The sequence below is a fragment of the Neodiprion pinetum genome, chromosome 2 (assembly GCF_021155775.2).
Source record: "Neodiprion pinetum isolate iyNeoPine1 chromosome 2, iyNeoPine1.2, whole genome shotgun sequence".
NCBI classification, from domain to species: domain Eukaryota; kingdom Metazoa; phylum Arthropoda; class Insecta; order Hymenoptera; family Diprionidae; genus Neodiprion; species Neodiprion pinetum.
This window is the reverse complement of record NC_060233.1, coordinates 12,329,838-12,350,215: the sequence shown is the minus strand read 5'-3', so window position 1 is coordinate 12,350,215 and position 20,378 is coordinate 12,329,838. Positions and strand designations below refer to the sequence as shown.

The 20,378-nt window shown below is 35.8% G+C and overlaps 1 protein-coding gene and 1 long non-coding RNA gene across 5 annotated transcripts; one reads left to right on the top strand and one right to left on the bottom strand.

Moving 5' to 3' along the window:
* Positions 1–5,215: 5,215 nt before the first annotated feature.
* Positions 5,216–6,642, bottom strand: LOC124213124 (uncharacterized). The gene is made up of 3 exons (XR_006881821.2): positions 6,459–6,642; positions 5,925–6,031; positions 5,216–5,426 (listed from the first exon to the last, which is right to left on the bottom strand). It is a non-coding gene; the product is annotated as an uncharacterized lncRNA (long non-coding RNA).
* Positions 5,257–18,151, top strand: RasGAP1 (Ras GTPase activating protein 1). Of its 4 annotated transcripts, XM_069133471.1 has the most exons (17): positions 5,257–5,442; positions 8,009–8,129; positions 8,407–8,676; positions 9,352–9,508; positions 10,669–10,856; positions 11,004–11,339; positions 11,576–11,777; positions 11,993–12,211; positions 12,467–12,591; positions 12,701–12,832; positions 12,956–12,997; positions 13,401–13,507; positions 13,654–13,897; positions 14,096–14,437; positions 15,370–15,720; positions 16,186–16,367; positions 17,215–18,151. In XM_069133471.1, the coding sequence occupies exons 1-17, from the start codon at positions 5,388–5,390 to the stop codon at positions 17,217–17,219; spliced, it is 3,078 nt and encodes a 1,025-aa protein (XP_068989572.1). In that variant the 5' UTR covers positions 5,257–5,387; the 3' UTR covers positions 17,220–18,151. The 4 variants fall into 4 exon arrangements, with proteins under 4 accessions (XP_068989572.1, XP_068989574.1, XP_046469997.2 ...); XM_069133473.1 differs by having other exon boundaries at positions 8,482–8,676; positions 16,186–18,151; XM_046614041.2 differs by having other exon boundaries at positions 16,186–18,151.
* Positions 18,152–20,378: the final 2,227 nt, after the last annotated feature.

Sequence of the window (20,378 nt, the reverse complement as noted above, 5' to 3'; positions counted from 1 at the left end):
AACCCCGCTTCTTCTGACGGTAAGGTAGCTATAAAGGGCAACATTTTGCGGATTATAATATCTTAATCGTTGAATAGTAGAACGAAATTCTGTTTCATTTCTCTGTTAAGAGCTGAAGCCGGGTGAGGGGAAATGCCAAATCCTGCTATGCTGACTGTATTTTACATTGGGATCTTAAAGGCGGGTCGGTAAGTGCAGGGTAATAGATCCCAGACCCACTGGGACTCACCCAGCCGCAGGAAATATTAGCCCAGAGCTGTTGTTATCTTTATCGTTAGTCAACGAATACAGTTTGTCCACAGTTCGTCTGGTCAACCAAGTCACGCCTCGCCGGTCGTAATGGTTGTAAGGTAATCTGAAAGTTTCAATATCGTGCTGAAGACATGAAGCTCAACTCTTGATACACTGAAATAAGCCAATACTACTGCGACGATACACTGAAAGAAAACCAATGCTAGTACTTTTTGTAGCCAAACCGAATAGATAAACTGTATTTACTTTAGCCAATTTGTACGGATAGTCATTAACAAGTTGTACGATATTATCTTGCCAACTCACCAGGTACATTACCTAGTCTACGCGTATTACCTACAATTTTTTTATCCCTTTCCCCTCATTCACCGCCGCGCGAGGAGCGTTGGTACCGTTAGTACCGTCAGTACTGAAGTTTTGACTCCAGAATGCTTCTGATATCAAATAAGGGTCGGAGGGCCAGAGCCCAAGAGTAAGGTTCCCACTTGGTTCCCACTTTGATATTACTTGGCGGCAACACTCGCGCGCTATCTAGCATCGATGGAATATCTTCAAGCTGGAATGGCGGTTCTTTGAAATCTGAACTTGTGATCTACGCCAATGCCATGTTCATAATCTCTAACTTCAGGTAAAACAAGCAAAATATACGTTTATTTACATACACAACTATAAATTTGGTCCATACGTTTTTCGGAAGAAAATGTGCTGTGTAGAAAAAATGAAGCACCGACGAAACACCTTGATTGTGATTGTTTTAACAATTTCTTATCGCTATAATAATCCTCAGAGTTCATAAAAATACGTACTATGTTTGGATAATTTATCGAAAATATTTTTTAAAGAGTGTATTATTTTGTTGACTCAACTATTAGAACAGTAACATGCTAGAGTGATAATTACTAGAGTATCTTCTTAAGTTTACGTCTTTCAATCAATCCGGTGATCTGTATAAGTTTAAACAGATGAATCTGATAAATTTGAAATTGTGTATTACATAATACGTTCATTCACGGAAAATTGCGAGGCTAAAGCAACATGGCGTCGCATCAGGTAACCAGCTGATCTTTTCGGAGTCGGTTTTAGCTTAAATTACGAAAATATGAATAGCCGTAAAATTTTATTTAAGTGGTTGCGCTTTTGTTTAGTTACATTGAACTCATAAATAGTAAAATACACGTCAGAAAATGGCTTTAATAATTTCTACACAACAAAGTCAGTTAGCGTGGTGAAGTTGCTGCCGCCAAATATACCTCTCTAGGTATCTTCCACCCGTCATCGAATTCAGTATTTTGGGAAGTTTCCCTTTACGATCTTGAGACAAGTCAATGTTCGAGTGAACCAGTTACTAATGGACACCTTGTAGATGCGTGTAACCCTTCATTGTCACTCGCCTAAAGTTCCACGCGTGTGTTAAACCCCGGCCTGCTAAGCTGCAGACACGACGAGTCTTATCGTGGTGTTAGGTTCGTCCGGTCGCGTATGCGCCTCCCAATATGTGTGAGCTACTTCCTGATGGCGCAATGGCTCGCTTCCTCTATGCTCCTCTAAACCATATCCCGCCTCACTGAGCCCTCAGGAACGTCTCCAACAAAGGTATGAACCCCTTGTCATTAATTTTTCAACATACCTACTTCCTAGATTTTACTTCATATACCTAACGAAAGAATCTATCTTCGGTTTTGAATTCTTCGTTATGGTATGAAACGAAACGAAAAACTTATCTGTGTAGTCATATTTTCAAAATACTTTTTTCCAGATTAATACATTTGCATATTTGTTTGGTATTAAAAAATTTAAATCCCCCAGCTTGGATTTTTATTTTTATAAATAGCCAGAGTAATTTGAACATTTTTTTACATAATAGTAATTCATGAAACGAACTATACACGTTCTTGTGTTCCAATAAATCGTACATTCATTTCATACAAACTTCGCTGGATATTTCCTTGGTCCAAGTTTCCAATTCGAATGAACTTCCTGTGAGTAATTTTTCACTTTTTCATGAATTGTTACTGGATCGAGAAGGAAGTTTGTGGGAAAATCACAGAAACGGGGAATCGCTGGACTGCAGACAAGTTGAACGGGCACATCTGCCTTTAAAATTAGCGAGGAAAAATGATTAATATTCTTGCGTCAATCAATTTATCTAATAGTAACTGGTCAAATGCTTTAAATGAGGCTGTTGGAGACTTTCAAATTGAAAATCAAAAGATGTCACGTAAATGATTTTTTTTCTAATGGCTGAAACGAAATTGCTGAAACAAGTGAAACTTCTTAGTTCAGCTATGACAATAAGTGTGCAAATGCTGATATTTTAAACCTGACCAAAGAAGTTTGCAGAAAAAAAATCATCGTTTTCCAGTATTTTTCCATGACATAATTATAACATTTCATTCTGTGTGATAATAAAAAATGATTATCCTGTTACAATTACATGGTATGCTGTTTTTTTTTCCTTCTTACTGACTTTACGACTCCGCCGTTACCACATCCATCTGCGGTGAACAACGTGTAGACCTTCATTCCATTCAGGCTGCACTATGCCAATTGAAAATTTTATGAGATAAACCGTTTGCCTGTTGGAATGACGTGTAGCATATAGGATAAAGTCATTGATTAAAATACAACGGAAAAACCTAAGAACCCGTGCATATTAATCACACTTATTTGTTCACTGGGGCAAAAGAATCGATTTTCCGGGAGAATTTACCCTTCAGCCGATAAGGCTATGCAAACACAAATTTTATCGGATGTTCGCACTTTCAAGACGGCTATTGAGATCTACAAGTTCAAAAATCGTATTTTTTTGATAGCATTAATTATGAATAAATGCTGTTCTCTGGCTGGTGGGAAACTGTGGAAAAGTGCGGTGGCAGCAAAAATACCTCCGCGTTGCTCAATCACAGTCTTCATGGGATGGGAGCGGGTTATACAATAGAAATTAATAATATCTTACTACGAAGACTAATTCCCAAAAAAGAAGTAAATTTTCTAAACTTAGCATACATTAACAAAAATCTGTGTTACATTAATATTGGTATATATTTATTTCCACATGTTTAACACGCATTATCGAATGTTATACCTTTTTTTTTGTAATTCGTAAGCTTTATTATTTCGGTACACATTTCGTGAGCTATCGGCTGTTACTTACGCTTAGAAATATATTGTAAGCGATAATGGAACTTGATAGCATACAAATTAGTGGTAATTCTGATAAAACTGATTCATCATCTGATTTGAGAGTGTGTGTACTATACAAGATAAGAAATTATCATCTCTAAAAAGTGGTTAGAGATGAAATTGCTGAGATTTTCTAAATATCAATCAACTCATTCTGATACAAAGCCAATTCAAAAATAATACTTTAATTTTTTTTATCCGCTGTAGCTATTTACAAATTTCTTTACACTGGTGATAAAATAAAACTATAGTAATCACGCTCTTTCCGGACTATTCGTACGCATTCGTACATACAGCGTGTTCATAAAGTACAAATTTCACAGTTTGAGTAAAAAAAATTGTCATCGAAAAAAGATGAACCTGCATTTCAATATGAAAGCACAAAATGCCGACGAAACATGCCGTGCGCCAGTCGTCTTTAAACATTTCCTTCATTAATATTTCCAAAATCTAGTTGAAGAACTACGTGGCAACCATGAAATGACGCGAAAAAGGGTTAAAAAGTTGAAGGATTTAATACAAGGTTGAATTGATTAATATCGAAAGCCTAGTATTGGCTTGGATAAATCGATAGGACATGTCACCGGGTAATCAGCTGATCATTTAAGCCTTGATTGTAGATCAATTATTATAAACGAATATAAATGGACATAAAACTTTGTGCAAGCGGTCAGACATTTATTTTGTTACGATGATTTGATGAAGAGTAAAGTATAGAACATAAAATGATTTTTATAATCAAATACGACCCGATTACCGTGCTAAATTTTTAGCTGCCGGGAGGCATTCGACGGATCCGTATATTTCCCAGAGGATTATTTGCAGGAAAGAAACGAACAAATGATAAATTGTTACTCAATGGTGTACCTAATTCGAAGACCGTGGGAAATTATTTAAGGCGAGTGGTTAAATTTTGCGCTTGATTTTTAAAGCTGTCGAAGGGATTCCGATATCTATCTTCACCCATTAAATTCTTAATAATTAGGAAATATTGTAATCACTTATTCGGTGAAAATGATACCTTCGATACGACCATTATAGGTGAAATAGTCGTAGTTGGCCACAAATGAGCCTAAACTTAGAATAAAATGTTGATAAGATAGCCTTTGAACAGCTGACACACGGGTGTACATATTGACGCAATAAACGTGGCTGCTACCCGATATGAATGAAATCATAAAGGAAAATGGAATTAAAAAAAAGATTGAATATAATTGGTATCCAAAGTATGGGTGTGGATAAAACAATATGGCATCGCACTAAATGATCAGCTGATCGTTCAAGCATCTGTTTTAGCTGAATAACGCGCAAATAAATGGACAGAAGATTTTGTGCAAAAGATTAAGCGTCTGTTTTATAAAAATATGTTGCTGAAGACTGAAAGATAGTCATAAAAATAAGTCTTACAACTAAATATGAACGGATCAGCATAGTAAATCTTCTGTCGCCAGATGGCATCCTTCGATACTTTGGATTTCAATACCGAAGGCGGGAATATTTACAGCAAAGTAAAAAAAAAAAAAATTAATAAACGATGAGTTGTGTTTCATTAGCGTCCTGAGTTGTAAAATGATTGAATATTATTTTAAGGACACCCGGTAGATGTCGGCACGTGAATATAGCCACAAATGCATGGAAAAGCGAGTGAGTGTCTCGTACGCACGAGGAGCGAACGAAAAACGGACTGAGCGCCGGGGGGCAGGCAACACGTACAGTCAGAGGATGGCGAGCCGACGGCGAGCCCGGACGTAGTGTGGGAGAGACAGCCTACTTCGGTGGGGGGGGGGGGGGGGGGGGAGGGAGGGAGAGAGAAGAGGGAGAGCCGCGTCCCCCGACTGCTGAGAATCGCTACTTCGGTCGTTTCCTTCCCCTGACCCTTCGTCACGAAGGCCCCACAGTTCTCTCTACCCATTCACAGAACTGTTTCGTCCGTGTGGTGTCATGGAGGTATCATGGCTGAGGAGACGCGCCTAGTTCGCGTTGAAGAGCGGCTAAAGATAAAAATTGGTACGGAAATAAAGAGCCTTAGGATAGAATAAGAGAGATAATATTCGGACGGATTTAACACGCTTAAACAACGACAGTAACAACGACAAGGAGCCGCACAAGTTCGCGAGATATTTTCGGTGCAGTTGATACGTTTATACTGGTTCTTATTCCTATACCCAGTGTCGAGTTGACGGGTCGGGGAGATAGAAGGAGGGAGTGAGAGAGAAAGAGAGAGAGAGAGAGAGAGAGAGAGAGAGAGAGAGAGAGAGAGAGAGAGAGAGAGAGAGAGAGAGAGAGAGAGAGAGAGAGGGAAAACGAGAAAATCGACAATAAATATAAATATTTAACGTAAAGTGAAAAATGTGCGGTGATACGGATTCCGTTCCACGATTTTACCAACGGCCGCAACACAGCGAAAAGGAACGCTGCGATGTCATCGTGAACCGTCGTCATGGTCAATCGTGGCTGCAGAGACTCCCACGAAAGTCTCACTCACTTACCGTGCAAGAACCGCTGCTGCAGAACCTCGGGTTAAAAGATCTTTCCTCGGTTTCAATCCCCCTGGAAACTTCAGGGATGCGCGAAGTCTCTGCGTCTGTTAACGCGGCTAAAACGAACGCAATTTCGAATAAAATGTCACTTATTTTTACCACTATCAAGCCTACGCATAACTGACATGTAACCGCGGCAGCGAGCGCGATTCTCAGTAATGTTCAAGCCGAACAAAAATATCCAAAAAGTTTAAATTTTTCACGTGTAAGAATGACGCTATGAAAAAATGTATTCCTACAATTTACAGTGCATATTTCAATTACGGGAATAAATTTTCTAGCGCTTTCGTTGCGTCAAAGAAAAATTTTCTTTGCGTACATTTGTGTTGCCGCGAGGTTTAACGAACCGTCAACGATGCATGGGATATAACGATAGCAGAAATAAGTGACATTTTCCTCTGTCGGTAAAATGACTGAGAGTATAGCATCCTCGTAAAACTCTAAAATTTTTAAAACTGATCCTAGAGACACATTCGCGATTACCTGTGTCAGGAATTATCTATGATTTGACGTCCGTTTTTCCCGGGATGCACGTCTCGTAGCAATGTGCCGGAAGGCGAATAAATAGAGGCGGAACGTGCGCGATTTGTGACCTCGATTAAGCTACGTGCTTGCCGCACCGCGAAACTTTTATCAATGGGACCCGACGGCGCCCGCGCCTCCTCCTGATTTGAACCGCTCTAGGCCGGCCTGTGTCACAACCGCACATACGCACAGACCCATGCCCGCGTTTACTATATCTGTTATACCTATGTATGGATCACCCAGGAGACTCCCTGTCGCCTCGTTCGACTCGCCGCTGCATCGCTCTTAAATCAACACCAATCGTCACACTCGCGCCGAATGATAAAGATCGCGTTTAATTTTTTAAATTTACAGTACGCTACAAGTATCCGAATTGTAGCGAAACATCCAAACGATTTGAAACCTACCTTTTCACACGCTGCGTTTGGGCGGGCCTACGAGTATCTTACAATTCCTAAAATGACAAACTCTCTTCTCTAAATCTCACGCAATTTCATTAACTTCAGCAAAAATTATTTAACTCTCTGTTAAAGATAAGACAATCAAAAATGTCAATTTTTAAAACTTGGACTTTACGAGTATTCGAATTTTAGAAAAACGTTTAAATGAATGGAAACTACTTGCTCCCACCTCTATGCCTTGTGTAGCTGGTCTCTAAACGCTCTGCTATTCATAAAATATCATCATCCGGTCTAGAAATATCATGTTATTTCGTAAACTTTGGGAAAATTTGTCACACTCGAATAAAGATGAGGCTTTCATTCGAAATATGGACTTGTCCATTTTTTAAATGCATACGTTATGAATATTTGAACTGTGGACGAACGGACAAACATTTAAAAAATCGTATTCGCGTTTTGTTTTACACTATAATTTATTACAGGTCTTCAAAATGTCCAAAAACATGGTAAACTTCGTAAAAACCTTGAAAACGCCAATCAAATGACTTCAATATGCCATTAAACGCGATTAAACATATACCTTTCACATTCGACGGATTTACTCATTTCGATTAAATAGATGAATGAATTCTTACATTTGCAACTGGAATGCTTGTCGTGGCAGACGGGATAGCAAATTCATTTGAATACCGTCCAGGAGATATCTTTTTAACAAATATTTATACAGATGTAGGATTAATAGGATAATTTATAACCAAGAATCAGCATGGGCAGAATAAATAATACATCAAAATTCAAATGTTAACATCATAAAAAAACATTACCAGAAATATTTATTGAATTCTGAGTAAGATTGTGGCAGAGAATATTCTTTACTGTATGTATTGAAGACCGAACGAAAAAATACTATTCTTTCAAGAATACGAAAAATCTATTGATTGAACCTTTCAATCGCCACCGTTTATCATTTTTTTAAAATATCGTTTCAAATTAATTTTGATTATTTGCTTATTTGTACTATTGTTTTGCTTTTCTTGGGCTTCTAATTGACATCTACTTAATAGATTATTAATTTTTCATTACTGTTTTTTTGTTCGGTGATTATAGGCGAGGCAAAAAATTTACAAAGCAGAAGCCATGGATCTCCTGGCACAAGAGATGTCTACTGTGCATTGTCCCTCGACCAGGAAGAGATTTTCCGCACTACAACGATGGAACGGACGCTCAAGTATGACAACTTTTTTCAACCCATAAACTAGGTTTCATTCTCATGTGCGCGAGACTTCTTTTCATATGAAAAATCAGATTTTTAGACTGTTCAGGATTGTTAGAATATATTTTGAAAAATTTTTCAGTATTCATGACTCGAACATCATATAATAAGAATCGAAAATCCTCAGTGCAATTTCATTGATTTCGTTGCTGCGATTTTAATTATTCAATTTGTGTTTTCTACAGGTGCTCAAATAGTTTGATAAAGATGTTGATCATCTCATTATTTTCAGCCCATTTTTTGGCGAGGAGTTCCAGTTTGAGGTACCTAGAAAGTTCCGTTACCTTAGCATATATGTTTACGATAGAGACCGGCATCTAAAACAGGACAAGATACTTGGGAAAGTGGCAATAAAACGTGAAGACTTGGCTACCTACCATAACAAGGAACACTGGTTCCAGCTGAGGCCTGTAGATGCGGATTCCGAGGTGCAGGGTAAAGCGCATCTAGAATTGGCACTGCAGCCGCAGATCGGACAGTTCCATCCAAAGTTAACAGTTAGGTGAGTTTTGGGAAAAAGAAGGCCTTGCAGCTTTTGTTGAAGACAGAAAATTGGGGAAATTCTGTGTCGAAGGAGCACTAAGTGTTTCTTGCTTGCACTCTTCTTAGTTCTTATGTTTACCATTGAAAATTAAATCCGTCGTTTTTGAAATCAATGACATAGTTTTATTATGAACCTGGGGTGTCGCCAGACCTTTTTTACTTCTAAAGGGGTCGCGAATTCAAGAAGGTTGAAAAACACTGCCATAATTGAAAGTAGCTCATCTTTATCCAGCAGTGAAAAGTTCTGACTAATTGAACTGTATTAGCATAAAATTAATTCGCTTGATAAACCTGTTTAGCTCTGTGACTGCTGGGGCATAATTTCCCACCATTGTTACAATGCTTTTGTAATTAATGTGCTGCTTATTCATCTATCGTGCCCTCGTTTCATTATTGCCTCTTCATTTCTTACTACGCTTTGAAAGGCGGACAGTTCCCATGAAACTTACTTTGCTAATCCTGAGTCGATTATTACTCTCATTAAAAATTTTACGGTGGCTCAAATAATGATTATTAGTTAGCAGGGCAGCAATGATTTAAAATTCACCAGAAAAACAATATGTTTCATTCAATCCAGGATTGTTTTTGATTTTCTTGCTGTTTTTAGTGGGTTTTTTTTCTCTTTTATTTCCAGAATTATAGAGTGCAGTGAATTGACGATTAAAAACGGGGGCTGTGATCCGTTCGCAACTGTCACTGTGACCTACAGTAACGGAAAGCAAATATCGAAGCGTACCAAAGTCAAGAAGAAGACAGTATCGCCTCGGTTCAATGAAACGTTTGTATTTGAGGTATAAAAGTCACTTCTCTTCTCACGATAACGAATTATATTCTCAATTCGATCCTGCAACATTCCAGATATTAAAATACCTATAAATCATTAATGAGAAGATGTTCAGCAAATTTTATATCAAGCTTCATGAAAATAGAAAGACAATCATGCAGTAATAACCAATTTTGTATTCCAATTTAGAAAGTCAGTGTAAGATAATAATAAGATTTGTAGTCTTGGGGCAAATTGCAATCACGGACTTGAAAACGAATCGGCGACGAAAAGTCTGATTCAAGAGTTAGGAGAAGATAAAAAACAACTTTTAAAATAGCCCCAACGGTGTTATTTGTGTCAAGGATGGTGAAAATCGATAAAACAACATTCCTGCTATCTAATCAAATGAATTCTGAGAAAACTTGAATAACATAAGTTAAAAGACTACTAGCATTGAAAAAAAGGTTTTATAAGTGAAATTTTCAAAGTTATTAAAGTTTTTATCGGATTGTAAGATTTTCACCAATTGTTACATTTGCATCTTATAAATACATTATAATGTAAGATTTCTTCAATGTTTTTAGACAATTTGTGGGGATTTCATCAGCAAGCGAAATGAACCCAAAAACATTAGAATCTTAAACTCATTTTAACGTCATAATTATAAAACCTTTTCTCAAAATGTTGATACTATAGCTTTTGAAATACAAATCTGTTTAGAATGATTTCTATCACATAGTAAGGATGTTATTTTACTCATATTCATCATCATTGACACAAATATCATTGCTAGAGACTTCTTGAACGTTTCTTTCCATCTTTTCCTATCTTTGCTCCTAATTGATCTTGATTTTACCTCTAGATGTTATTAGATTCGACCAATTAATTTTACACAATATTTCGTACTCTATCTGCTTATATCACAGAGCGAAGTAGTGTATCTTCACAAATGCAACTGCGCTGAACTTTGATTATAAGTGTCTTTGATCGAAATCCAAAGAAAAACGTTTGCTGTACCGTTCCAAGGACTGTGATGGCTTTTACATACAGTTGTTCATGCTTTTCATTGTCCTGTACTATCGTTAAAAGCTTGTTTCTGTCATTTCCGTACGAAAAACAACGTTAGTTTAAAACAGCAAGCATGATTTGAAACAATGAGCATCACCACTGTTTTCTTTCTCTCAGCCCGAGTTGACTGAATCCAAGGACAAGGATGTCTCCCATTATTCGATCGATGGGGGCGAAGTTGGGGAAGTTATTGTCGCCGTCTGGCATGCTTCGTCTGGCATGGGTGAACAGCCAGCTTTCCTTGGCGAAGTTCGAGTTATGCTGCGCGGTTTGCAAAAACAACCGACAAGCCCCACAACGGCTTGGTGAGTCAGAATTAAATTCTCACATGGGATTTGTATATTGCGCATTATGCGAACGTGTTGTGCGTCAAAAATGCTTTTATTGATTCCGATCATTCTATATTTAGGTTTATGTAAATGTAATCGTCTCATTATCATTCGACAATTCAGGTATTTTCTCCAGCCGAGGTCAGCAAAGCACAGACCGAGCAAGATTCCCAACAATTCTACACTGCCGGGGACGATACCATGCATAGGATCTCTGAGGCTGAAGATTCACTACACAGCTGACCATGTCTTCCCTTCCGAGATGTACAAAAGACTGGAGAGTTTGCTGCTACAGAGTGTTACTGTTCATCCCATCACTTCCTCAGCTGTTTACATACTTGGTGAGATTGTCGCCAGTAAGATGGAGGCTGCGCAACCACTTGTTCGTGTCCTTGTGCATCATGAACAGCTTGTTTCAGTCATGAGGGCACTTGCCAGCTACGAGATTTCCAAACTGACGTAAGCTTAGCTTTTATCCCACACATTTACGACATCGAATCATGATCTGAAATAATTTTTATCCACAGAATCGAAATCGAAATTGGATAATTTGAAAAATAGTTGAAATATTTTTATTTACCTATTCAAACCTCAGATATTAGTACTTATCCTGTGATATTGAGTGTTACACATCGTTATTTATCCGTGAAATCATACAGAAGTAAACTTCAGTGATGCTTTAAAATTGTTTTCAGAGATCCTACGACAATTTTTCGAGGTAATACTCTAGTCAGTAAAATGATGGACGAAGGAATGCGGCTGGCTGGACTTCATTATTTACATTGTACTCTTCGACCAGCTATGGAACAAGTATTTCTGGAGAGAAAACCTTGCGAAATAGACCCAACCCGAGTAAAGGATGCCAACACTATCCAAGCGAATTTGGCGAACCTCAAGGTAAGAACAGCGTTATTGAGTTGAACATCAAGCCTAATTGTTTCAATTCCATATACTGTCTGTTCTCAATGTGTTGATGTTAAGAAAACTCGTTAGTAGTGTATCAACAACAAAGTTTTTACTCCAACTTGTATAGTTTTAATTTTTTTGTTTTCATTTAACACTAAAGATATTCTATTGCGCCGATTATTTCATTCCGCAACTCGTATCTGCAGGAGTATGTTCAACGAGTGTTTACCGCGATAACAACATCAGGTGTCCGGTGCCCGCCATTAATGTGCGAGATGTTTTGGAGCCTGCGAGAATTGGCTGTGACACATTTTCCCTACAATAAAGAAGTGAGGTACTCTGTCATCAGTGGCTTCATATTTCTCAGGTTCTTCGCGCCGGCGATACTTGGACCAAAATTATTCGACATTACCACTGAGCAAATAGTAAGACAAGAAAAAATTATTATTGCAATTACTATTTCTTCTTCCCCACTTTCATCTGTCTCTATATTCTTTTTCGCATACTGAAACAAAGATTAAATATTTCCTGATGAAAAAAATTTTCATAATTTGGCATAACGTAATTCACATTCTGAGTGAATTCGTGAAAATTTCTACGAGTTACTGAAAACACTTTCCACCAGGGTTTCATCTTTTCCCTACCAAAGGCATCGAAAACAATATGACTTGGTATTTCAGGATTCCCAGACATATAGAACGCTGACACTAATTTCAAAAACGATTCAAAGCTTAGGAAATTTGGTTAGCTGTCGAGGTGGGGCAGGCAGTGTTTGTAAAGAAGAATATATGGAGTGTGTGTACAGGTAAATTTCATTTTGCACATTCCTCAGCGCAAAAATATAGTGGAGTGTCATTATGAGCTTGATAGAGCTCAACTTGCAGAGTTAAAACTCTCCTGTACTTAATTTATAGGGAATTTTATACAGAGAAGCACATTCAGGCTGTGAAACAATTCTTAGAACTGATATCAACTAGCAGTGGAAGTGGAACTATCAAAGAGAGACCCGCAGCTTTCCAGGAAGAGCCTGTGGTACTGAAGGAAGGGTACGTTCTGCTGATATTCCTCTAGAGACATTTTTCCTTGATTTTTGGAAAATCATATGCTCAATATTCATTAGTTAGTCATATAATTTACAAAATAAATTCCTCATTCTTTCTTTCTAATAGAATATATTCTCTTTTTGTGCCTACCGCTGACTGTGGCAAGAGGTTTGTAAATCATGTCACTTTTTTATGCTTTTTCATAATAACTGTCACTGTACATATTTTGAACTTCCTAATCTGTTGGGATCCAAAGTATCGATAATCACCATATCATGGCAGAAAATGTTACGCCTAGTTTGATTCGCATTCAAATATAAAAGTCGCTTTTTAACGCATTTTTTACTCTTTACTAGCTCAATGTCACAAGACAGAATTACGACAGCTTGCACAGCACTTTCTTTCCCTTTACTTTCTTGTAATTCAGCTAAAACCAAAGCCGAAAAAATCAGTTGATCACTTTGTTCGACGCCATATTGCTTCAAACATGTTTGTAAATTGGATCTCAACCTAAATTATACTTTACACATATTGTGTGTCTCAATTTCGTAATACGAACGCCCTTTTGCAGAGTTATGATCAAAAGAGCGCAGGGCAGAAAGAGATTTGGGAGGAAAAACTTCAAGCAAAGATATTTCAGACTGACTACACAAGATTTGACTTATTCCAAGAACAAAGGTAAGGACACAAAGAAGTTTTGTACTGAAATTAAACTCTCACTCTGCAATCAACCAGCAGTGATGTAAAAGTTCTGATTCGTGTATGTATTATCTAATACACTGTATCTTCTACCTTGTGACAAGTTTTGTTTACATTTTCAACAGGAAAGGAACCGCTGTGTAAAATACCATTAAGAGAAATTCTTGCTGTAGAAAGACTTCATGAGGATTCATTCAAGATGAAAAATATGTTCCAAATCGTCCAAAAACAAAGAGCGTTGTATGTTCAAGCCAGTAATTGCGTTGAAGAAAAAGAATGGATTGATATTCTTACAAAAATTTGTCAGACGAATAGTAATAGACTAGAAAAATACCATCCGAGTGCCTACATCAATGGACATTGGCTGTGGTACGCATATTCAATGCTTTTTCGAATTCATAGTATCTTTACTTCTGATTACAAAAACAGTCGTCGTATTTAATTTTTATTTTTATAGAGGGTGTTGTAAGTGTTCAAATCAAGGCTTCGAAGGATAAAATTTCCACAAATCGGAGTGCCCCAAGTTTGTTCTCAATTATAACATCTGATGATGAAAATTTGTTTCAGTTGTCGAGCAGCACTTGTAAGTGCTCCGGGCTGCAGCGAAGTTTCACCTGGGCTGGAGGCTGGTTTGAAAATGTCGTTGGATCCAGACCGTGATTTGCAGAGGATTCACTCTCTGATTTTCACAAATATGCCGCGCCTCGAAACCTTAATAAGTGCCTGTGAATGCCAAGCTGTTTATGGGGCAAACAAAGTCTGCGTATTACCAGGAGATGGACCGCCTATAGAGGATGTTCCGTCCTGCTTCAAGACCCTTGCCTCACTTCGAGAAATTGCTTTCACCCTGCAACAGGAGCATCGAGCTTATTCAAGGAAATTGGCACGTGAAACAAAATATGGAAGCAAGTAAGCAGCAAACTAAAAAATTCAATCACCGAAGGAGCAATGAGCAGATTGCAATTACACTACACAACGATTATTCTTAGTTATAGAAGATTTCATGAAATTTTCGTGAAAAACGAACTGAGAAAAAATTAGATCGAACTTCAAGAAGCTTTATAAAGGAATTGAGGGCACGGAGGGTTACGGAAACTGAGTATTATAGGGAGGAAATATCATTTTTTCCGAGCACTATCAATATTGGTGATTTTGGAAAATTTTTGTTTTATGTTTACTGTTTAAACATCGAAAACAATATTTTCTATCACCAATTAACAGGTAATACATTGGTCAGGACATGGGATCATTAACCAGAAAAGCCAGTTCGTTTTACGCATGGTTGAAGGTACACCGTAGCTCAATTTGACTTTATAAGGCAACGTTTGCTCCAAAAGATATTTTATTTCCGTTTGAGTTCGGGAATTCACAGAATGAAAATTAAGTACAGGAAATATCGTCTGTTGACACTTTGAAGAAAAGTGAAAGAAATCAAAGTGTCGTTATTTTGTACACTATTTAGCCAAAATTGAAGAGCAAGAAAATCTCCGTAGTTAAGCGAAATGTATTCTGAAGAGATTAGTGTTGTGCGAACTCAAGTTGATGTAACAGTGTCCCTTCATTCAACCTTATAAAAACTGATTGGTTTTGCTGAAAAATAAACCTATGAGCTGACAGTGTTGACCAATGTACTGTCTGGGAAATAATGACATAAAATGTATTTTTTGATATTGAAACAGAAAACATCAACTAAAAATTTTTGAACATCTCTAAAAGCTCCTACATGTAAATTGTATTTATATTATTGAAACTTTTCTTTCTATTCAATGCTTTTGTCTTTTTTGTAAAAATGTAGGGTACGCTTTGCTCCTAATTACGACTTAATTTTTTCTGTCCAATAGACAAGCTCCAATCGGGGATGACAATTATCTCCACTTGGCTGCAGGGCCGGGCTTAGATGCATCGTTGGCAAAGTGTGCATACGAGGCAGAGAGTCCGGGTCGCGGGCACACAGATGGGAGTGTAACATCGCGGAGGATCGAGGATTCACAAAGAAAATGTGTGGACTCTGTGGACGGTCGATACGAAATCAATGACGGATGGTTGAGGCATTGTGAAGCAAACAATACCAGCAGAATAAGAGGCATTGAAACCGATCTCATTCGATTTGACAACAGCTTGACGAAGCACGGAACTCTTCGATCGGAGAAACTGGCGGAGAGGAATGGAAACGAGAATTTGGAGAATCCATGGTGAAAATTATTTTCCGATTTTCGTTAAAAAAAAACTTTACCACGTATATAAACAGTTTTAAGAAATGTTATGTATTATTTCTGGTAAAGATCGAATTATTCTAATCATGTCTGAGGAATTTCAAAAAATTCGAGAGTTTCTGGAAGGAACTCGTATTCTTCCAAACTTTATTTGATATTAAAAATTTTCATAACTCCGAGTAATTAAGTTTTGGACTATTTCTGACAAATTAGTCGAGTCAGCAACGAAAATTAGACCAATTTATAGAGAAAACTCAAAGTTTTTCAGAGCTCCGACAGAATGGACCTATTTTTCTGTGTAGAAATTAAGATACACCTACGAATTTTCGACGAATTATTGCAATTTGTTAGAAGTTTTTCAGGGAAATTAAGGAACATTATAAACTCACATTCTGGCTACATTTGTAGCAATCTTTTAAAGTTTCAGAAATTTTCTGTCATCAGGAATCACAGAAGGCTGCAGGACACGTCGAGCCTTTTGAAAATGGATGGCATTAGTTTGTCAGGAAGTTTGTCGCGAAAACTCAGCAATTATGACAACACTAGGAAATTGGACGAGGGCACTTTGACTAGGCGCATCAAGGACGACGCGTCCGATATTTCTTCAAATTCACTGAGTGGTCGTGGTAATCACTGATATTTCACCTTTCGTTAAGGATTTTGTAAATAGTGTAATAATAACTACTAACACGGAGAATTTTATTATCGTCACTTCGTCGTTAATAATTCGCTTTGTCTTGTCAAAGATCGTGGATTTTTGAAACAACTCTCAATGGTGGAAAAACATTTCTTACCCCTTTTTTCAACTTAATCCTGAAAGATTCTAACAACTCTGATAAACTGATTATTTTTTGTTATATTTCGATTATTTTATACCCTGTTTGAACACTTTCCGAGATTTTATACCGACTTTATCAAATGTTTTCAGATATTTGTAGAGAATTTTTGAGAAATTTCAGAAAGGTTACAACATTTGATCGTTCGAAATCTTTCTCCAAACAATCTCTTAAAATTTTACGTGCCAAATTTTTTAAATATTTGCATCATCTATTAATTCTCGTTGGTTAATTGTAAGAAAATTTTTAGACGAATTTTTTATTTCTGTATCCACATAAAATTTTCACCTTAAATTTTGATTTCTTCTTCAAGCTCTAAAAAAATTTACAGTAAAAAATGTTTGTATTGCACGAAAATATTTAGAATAAAATCAGAGATAAACAGAGTTGGAAACAAGTTTGTAGAATCCTTCAGATAATTTATCAATGACAGTTGGAAATATTTTTTTACCAGAGATATAAGCCACACCTACAAACCAACTGTACAGTAATCGAAATAATAATTAATTAATTATGATGCGTAGAGTTTAAATCGGTACTAAAATAGGTAGTAATAATATATTGTACAGTGTACAGAAATCTCAGTTAATCGTCATGTTATTTTTATTATCATTATTTTTAGAAATTGTTTTTTTAGGATAAAAATGGAAAGTGGAAATCGTAAGTTCTTAACAATGGTAAGGTTAATTCCATGAGGACGCTCCTAGCACCATAGGAATAGAATAACACCAAACAAATAGCATTAAATTATAATTTGAAAACTAAACAATCTTAATAATGAAAAACGGACAATTTCATTAAATCGTATTTTTCAAATGTAAACATATCTCTAAAGAAGGCATTGGTCTATTTATATTTTCACCGCTTATACTTATTACCACTAACATCATTATTATTATTGTTATTATTAAAGTCGTGGCGGTATTCGCTTTACCAATGGTCGATTAAAATTCATATACCAATAATATTCTGCAATATTGGATCCACAGAGTATTGAAAAGGAAAAATGATAAACCAAATACATGATCTTTGATTTTAGCGCTTACGCGAACTACATTGGCGAAAATACATTTGGATTCATTTTACAGTTCTCAAAACGTACAGTCAAACATGTAATGATAGTGTTCGCCAAATATTGGAATTTTTTCTTTCGAAACAATCTCTTCATTTCATTATCTCGAATGAAAAGATTCCGATTATGTTTACATTACTCCATGGGTAAATTCCATTGATAAATACGAGCTAAGTAATAATATACGAATCTTAATCTGTACCCTAATAACTGTTGTTTCTCAAATTTCAACGATGATTTTGAAGTTATAAATACTATAAGTGTCTGTATTTTAAGTTGCGCGTGTAAATGATCTGAGTTCCCCTTCATACATTATTACTATTATTATTATTATTATTGTTATTGTTATTATTATTACATTCAGGGCTGTTTGTTCCACGTTTGAGGTGTAATTTACCTCCAAGTTGGGTGTCGAACTCACAATTTGAGCGGCATAGTTAAAGCTAAATCGGCCAGACCGTCTCAATCAAAAGTTCAGGCAAAAAAAAAAAACCATTCAAAAGATGTCTATTAATGTTACTTGGGACAATGATGGTAAATAAGAATGAAGAAACATCTCGATCATGTGCTAGACATGAATCTTGATAAATTCGAATATCAAAATTTAACATATGAACAATTGAAGAAAAGTTTTTATAATGAGAACGCTCAAACTGATTAAACTCTGCAGATGTTTTTGGTTCCATTCTATCGTTTTTGGGCTCATTTCGTTCATCATACAGATCTCCAGAGATTGTCTGAAAAAATATGCATAAACAGTTTTCTTTAGACTGAATAGGAATAGATTTGTGTAAGTATGTTACGACAGATGTTTGTCAGTTGATATATCCGTGTATTATAAGTCTACTATAATTTGAGATTTCTTGAATTTGCTCAGATTCGTTTCTGCCACAAAATAAGCAACATTGTTCCATTTGTGTTCATTATTATTGCCACAAGTGACATTGCTAGAGATTTCTTGAAAGTTTTTTTTTTTTTTCATATCCTAATGATTCATTTCAGATGGTATGGCCACCGATTTATCCTTAAGGTGTTGTATCAAATTATCAAAGTTAATGAGCGTTAGATTTCTTAGTCATTTTTTAATATTGATATTTTGATTGAAATCTTGACTTGTGACTTGTCTAGAAAATGAATAATAGGAATATTTGTTTTTAAAATACACCCTGTCAGGGAGAATTTTATCCCGGATGTGGAATAACTAGTTCTCAACGACTCATAGCTTGTAACTATGTGCAAGAGCAGATGTAAGTCAGAAAATTTAACCGCTTGTAAACTTCCTTCCTTGGTTGAATGGTAAAAATTCAACCTCGATCGGATATTATTCTACAATTCTCTCTCAGGCCCATTGAAATTAATATACCTAATTGCGCCAGGTGACTATTATATATATTATATATTTAAATATTTTTTAACGAAATTGAAAATTTTCGCTATAGATAGTTGTACAATCATTGTTCAGCCCAACATTTTATTGCGTTTATTTTAACGAATATTTATATACGAACTTGAAATTAACGGAAGTTCTCTCAATAAGACGAATATTCAATACGTATAACATAAGTCTATATGATAAAAACATTTACGCGAGTTAACATTTCACTTTTTTTTAATATTCAGAATCTGTGTTGTTTTTTTTTTCCTTTTTTTTTCTCATCGCAACAGACAATCAATACATTTCTCAATATATATCATATTATATGTATAAAAAGGCTTTTGCCAATCTGTGGGACAAATTTTTCTTTTTTTTGTTTCTTTCACTTTTTTCATACAACTTTTTTGTACTGAAATAAACTTCTTTTTCATAAAAATATTAATTTCGACATTTGAAATCAAACCAAATAACATGTAATTATTTTTAATTGAATCGATTTGTGAGTCACAACTGTTGATAATATTTTTTGAATGCCAGAACGGATATAATACTTTTACCAATTTTTTCCCGTTATAACAATCATTTGTGTGCATTTTTAGTGGTGTTGAAATTTTGTGTTTAACAAGATATTGGAATCATCTGGTTAAAATTCATTCACCGAAGTTTTATATAAAATTATTATGATGTATCGGAAATTCTGATCGATTCATAGAACTGTTTCTGCATACACAAACAAGTTTAAAGTTCTTATCTGTAGCTGAAAAACTAATATCAGGGAGCTAGTACAAAAAAATATTGCAAAACCATACATTTAAAAGCTTTTGGCAGTATAAAAATTGAAAATAAAATATCGTGTTTTGTAATTATTAATGTGAATTACAATCATAATTATATCCTATAGTTTCAGTCAGCATATCATGCATTATAATAAAGTGTAATGCATGTTTTCCATCATTTGCATAAACAAACAGAATAATTCTACTTATTAACGGTATGATTTATATCATTGTTGTTGTATTATACCATCACGATTATGATTATTATGGTTGTTATTATCAATTTCTGAGTGAAAATTTTTCTCTTTAATTTCTTCAAATGTTCTATGTTGCCAGACATTTGTGAGAAATGATTTGTATTATTTCTGGAAAAGTTTGAACTATTCTGATGACGTTAAAAGGATTTTAAGAAATTTTAAAGACTTGCTACAAGACTCATATTTTTTCGGAATTTTATTCTTTACTGGCAGCCCATCCCGGTTTCGCACGAGCATATAATAATATAATAAAAGAAAATACACAATGTTTACAGTAAGTTGTCCTGAAAAATTGTAATACATCATTTTGTTCTATCATTA

What these genes read in the sequence shown, in the direction of transcription:
- RasGAP1 (XM_046614041.2), top strand. Translation starts at nt 5,388, where the DNA reads ATGGCTGAGGAGACGCGCCTAGTTCGCGTTGAAGAGCGGCTAAAGATA. An exon ending in TATATGGAGTGTGTGTACAG is followed by an intron (nt 12,592 to 12,700) that starts GTAAATTTCATT and finishes CTTAATTTATAG; the next exon opens with GGAATTTTATACAGAGAAGC. An exon ending in GACTTATTCCAAGAACAAAG is followed by an intron (nt 13,508 to 13,653) that starts GTAAGGACACAA and finishes CATTTTCAACAG; the next exon opens with GAAAGGAACCGCTGTGTAAA.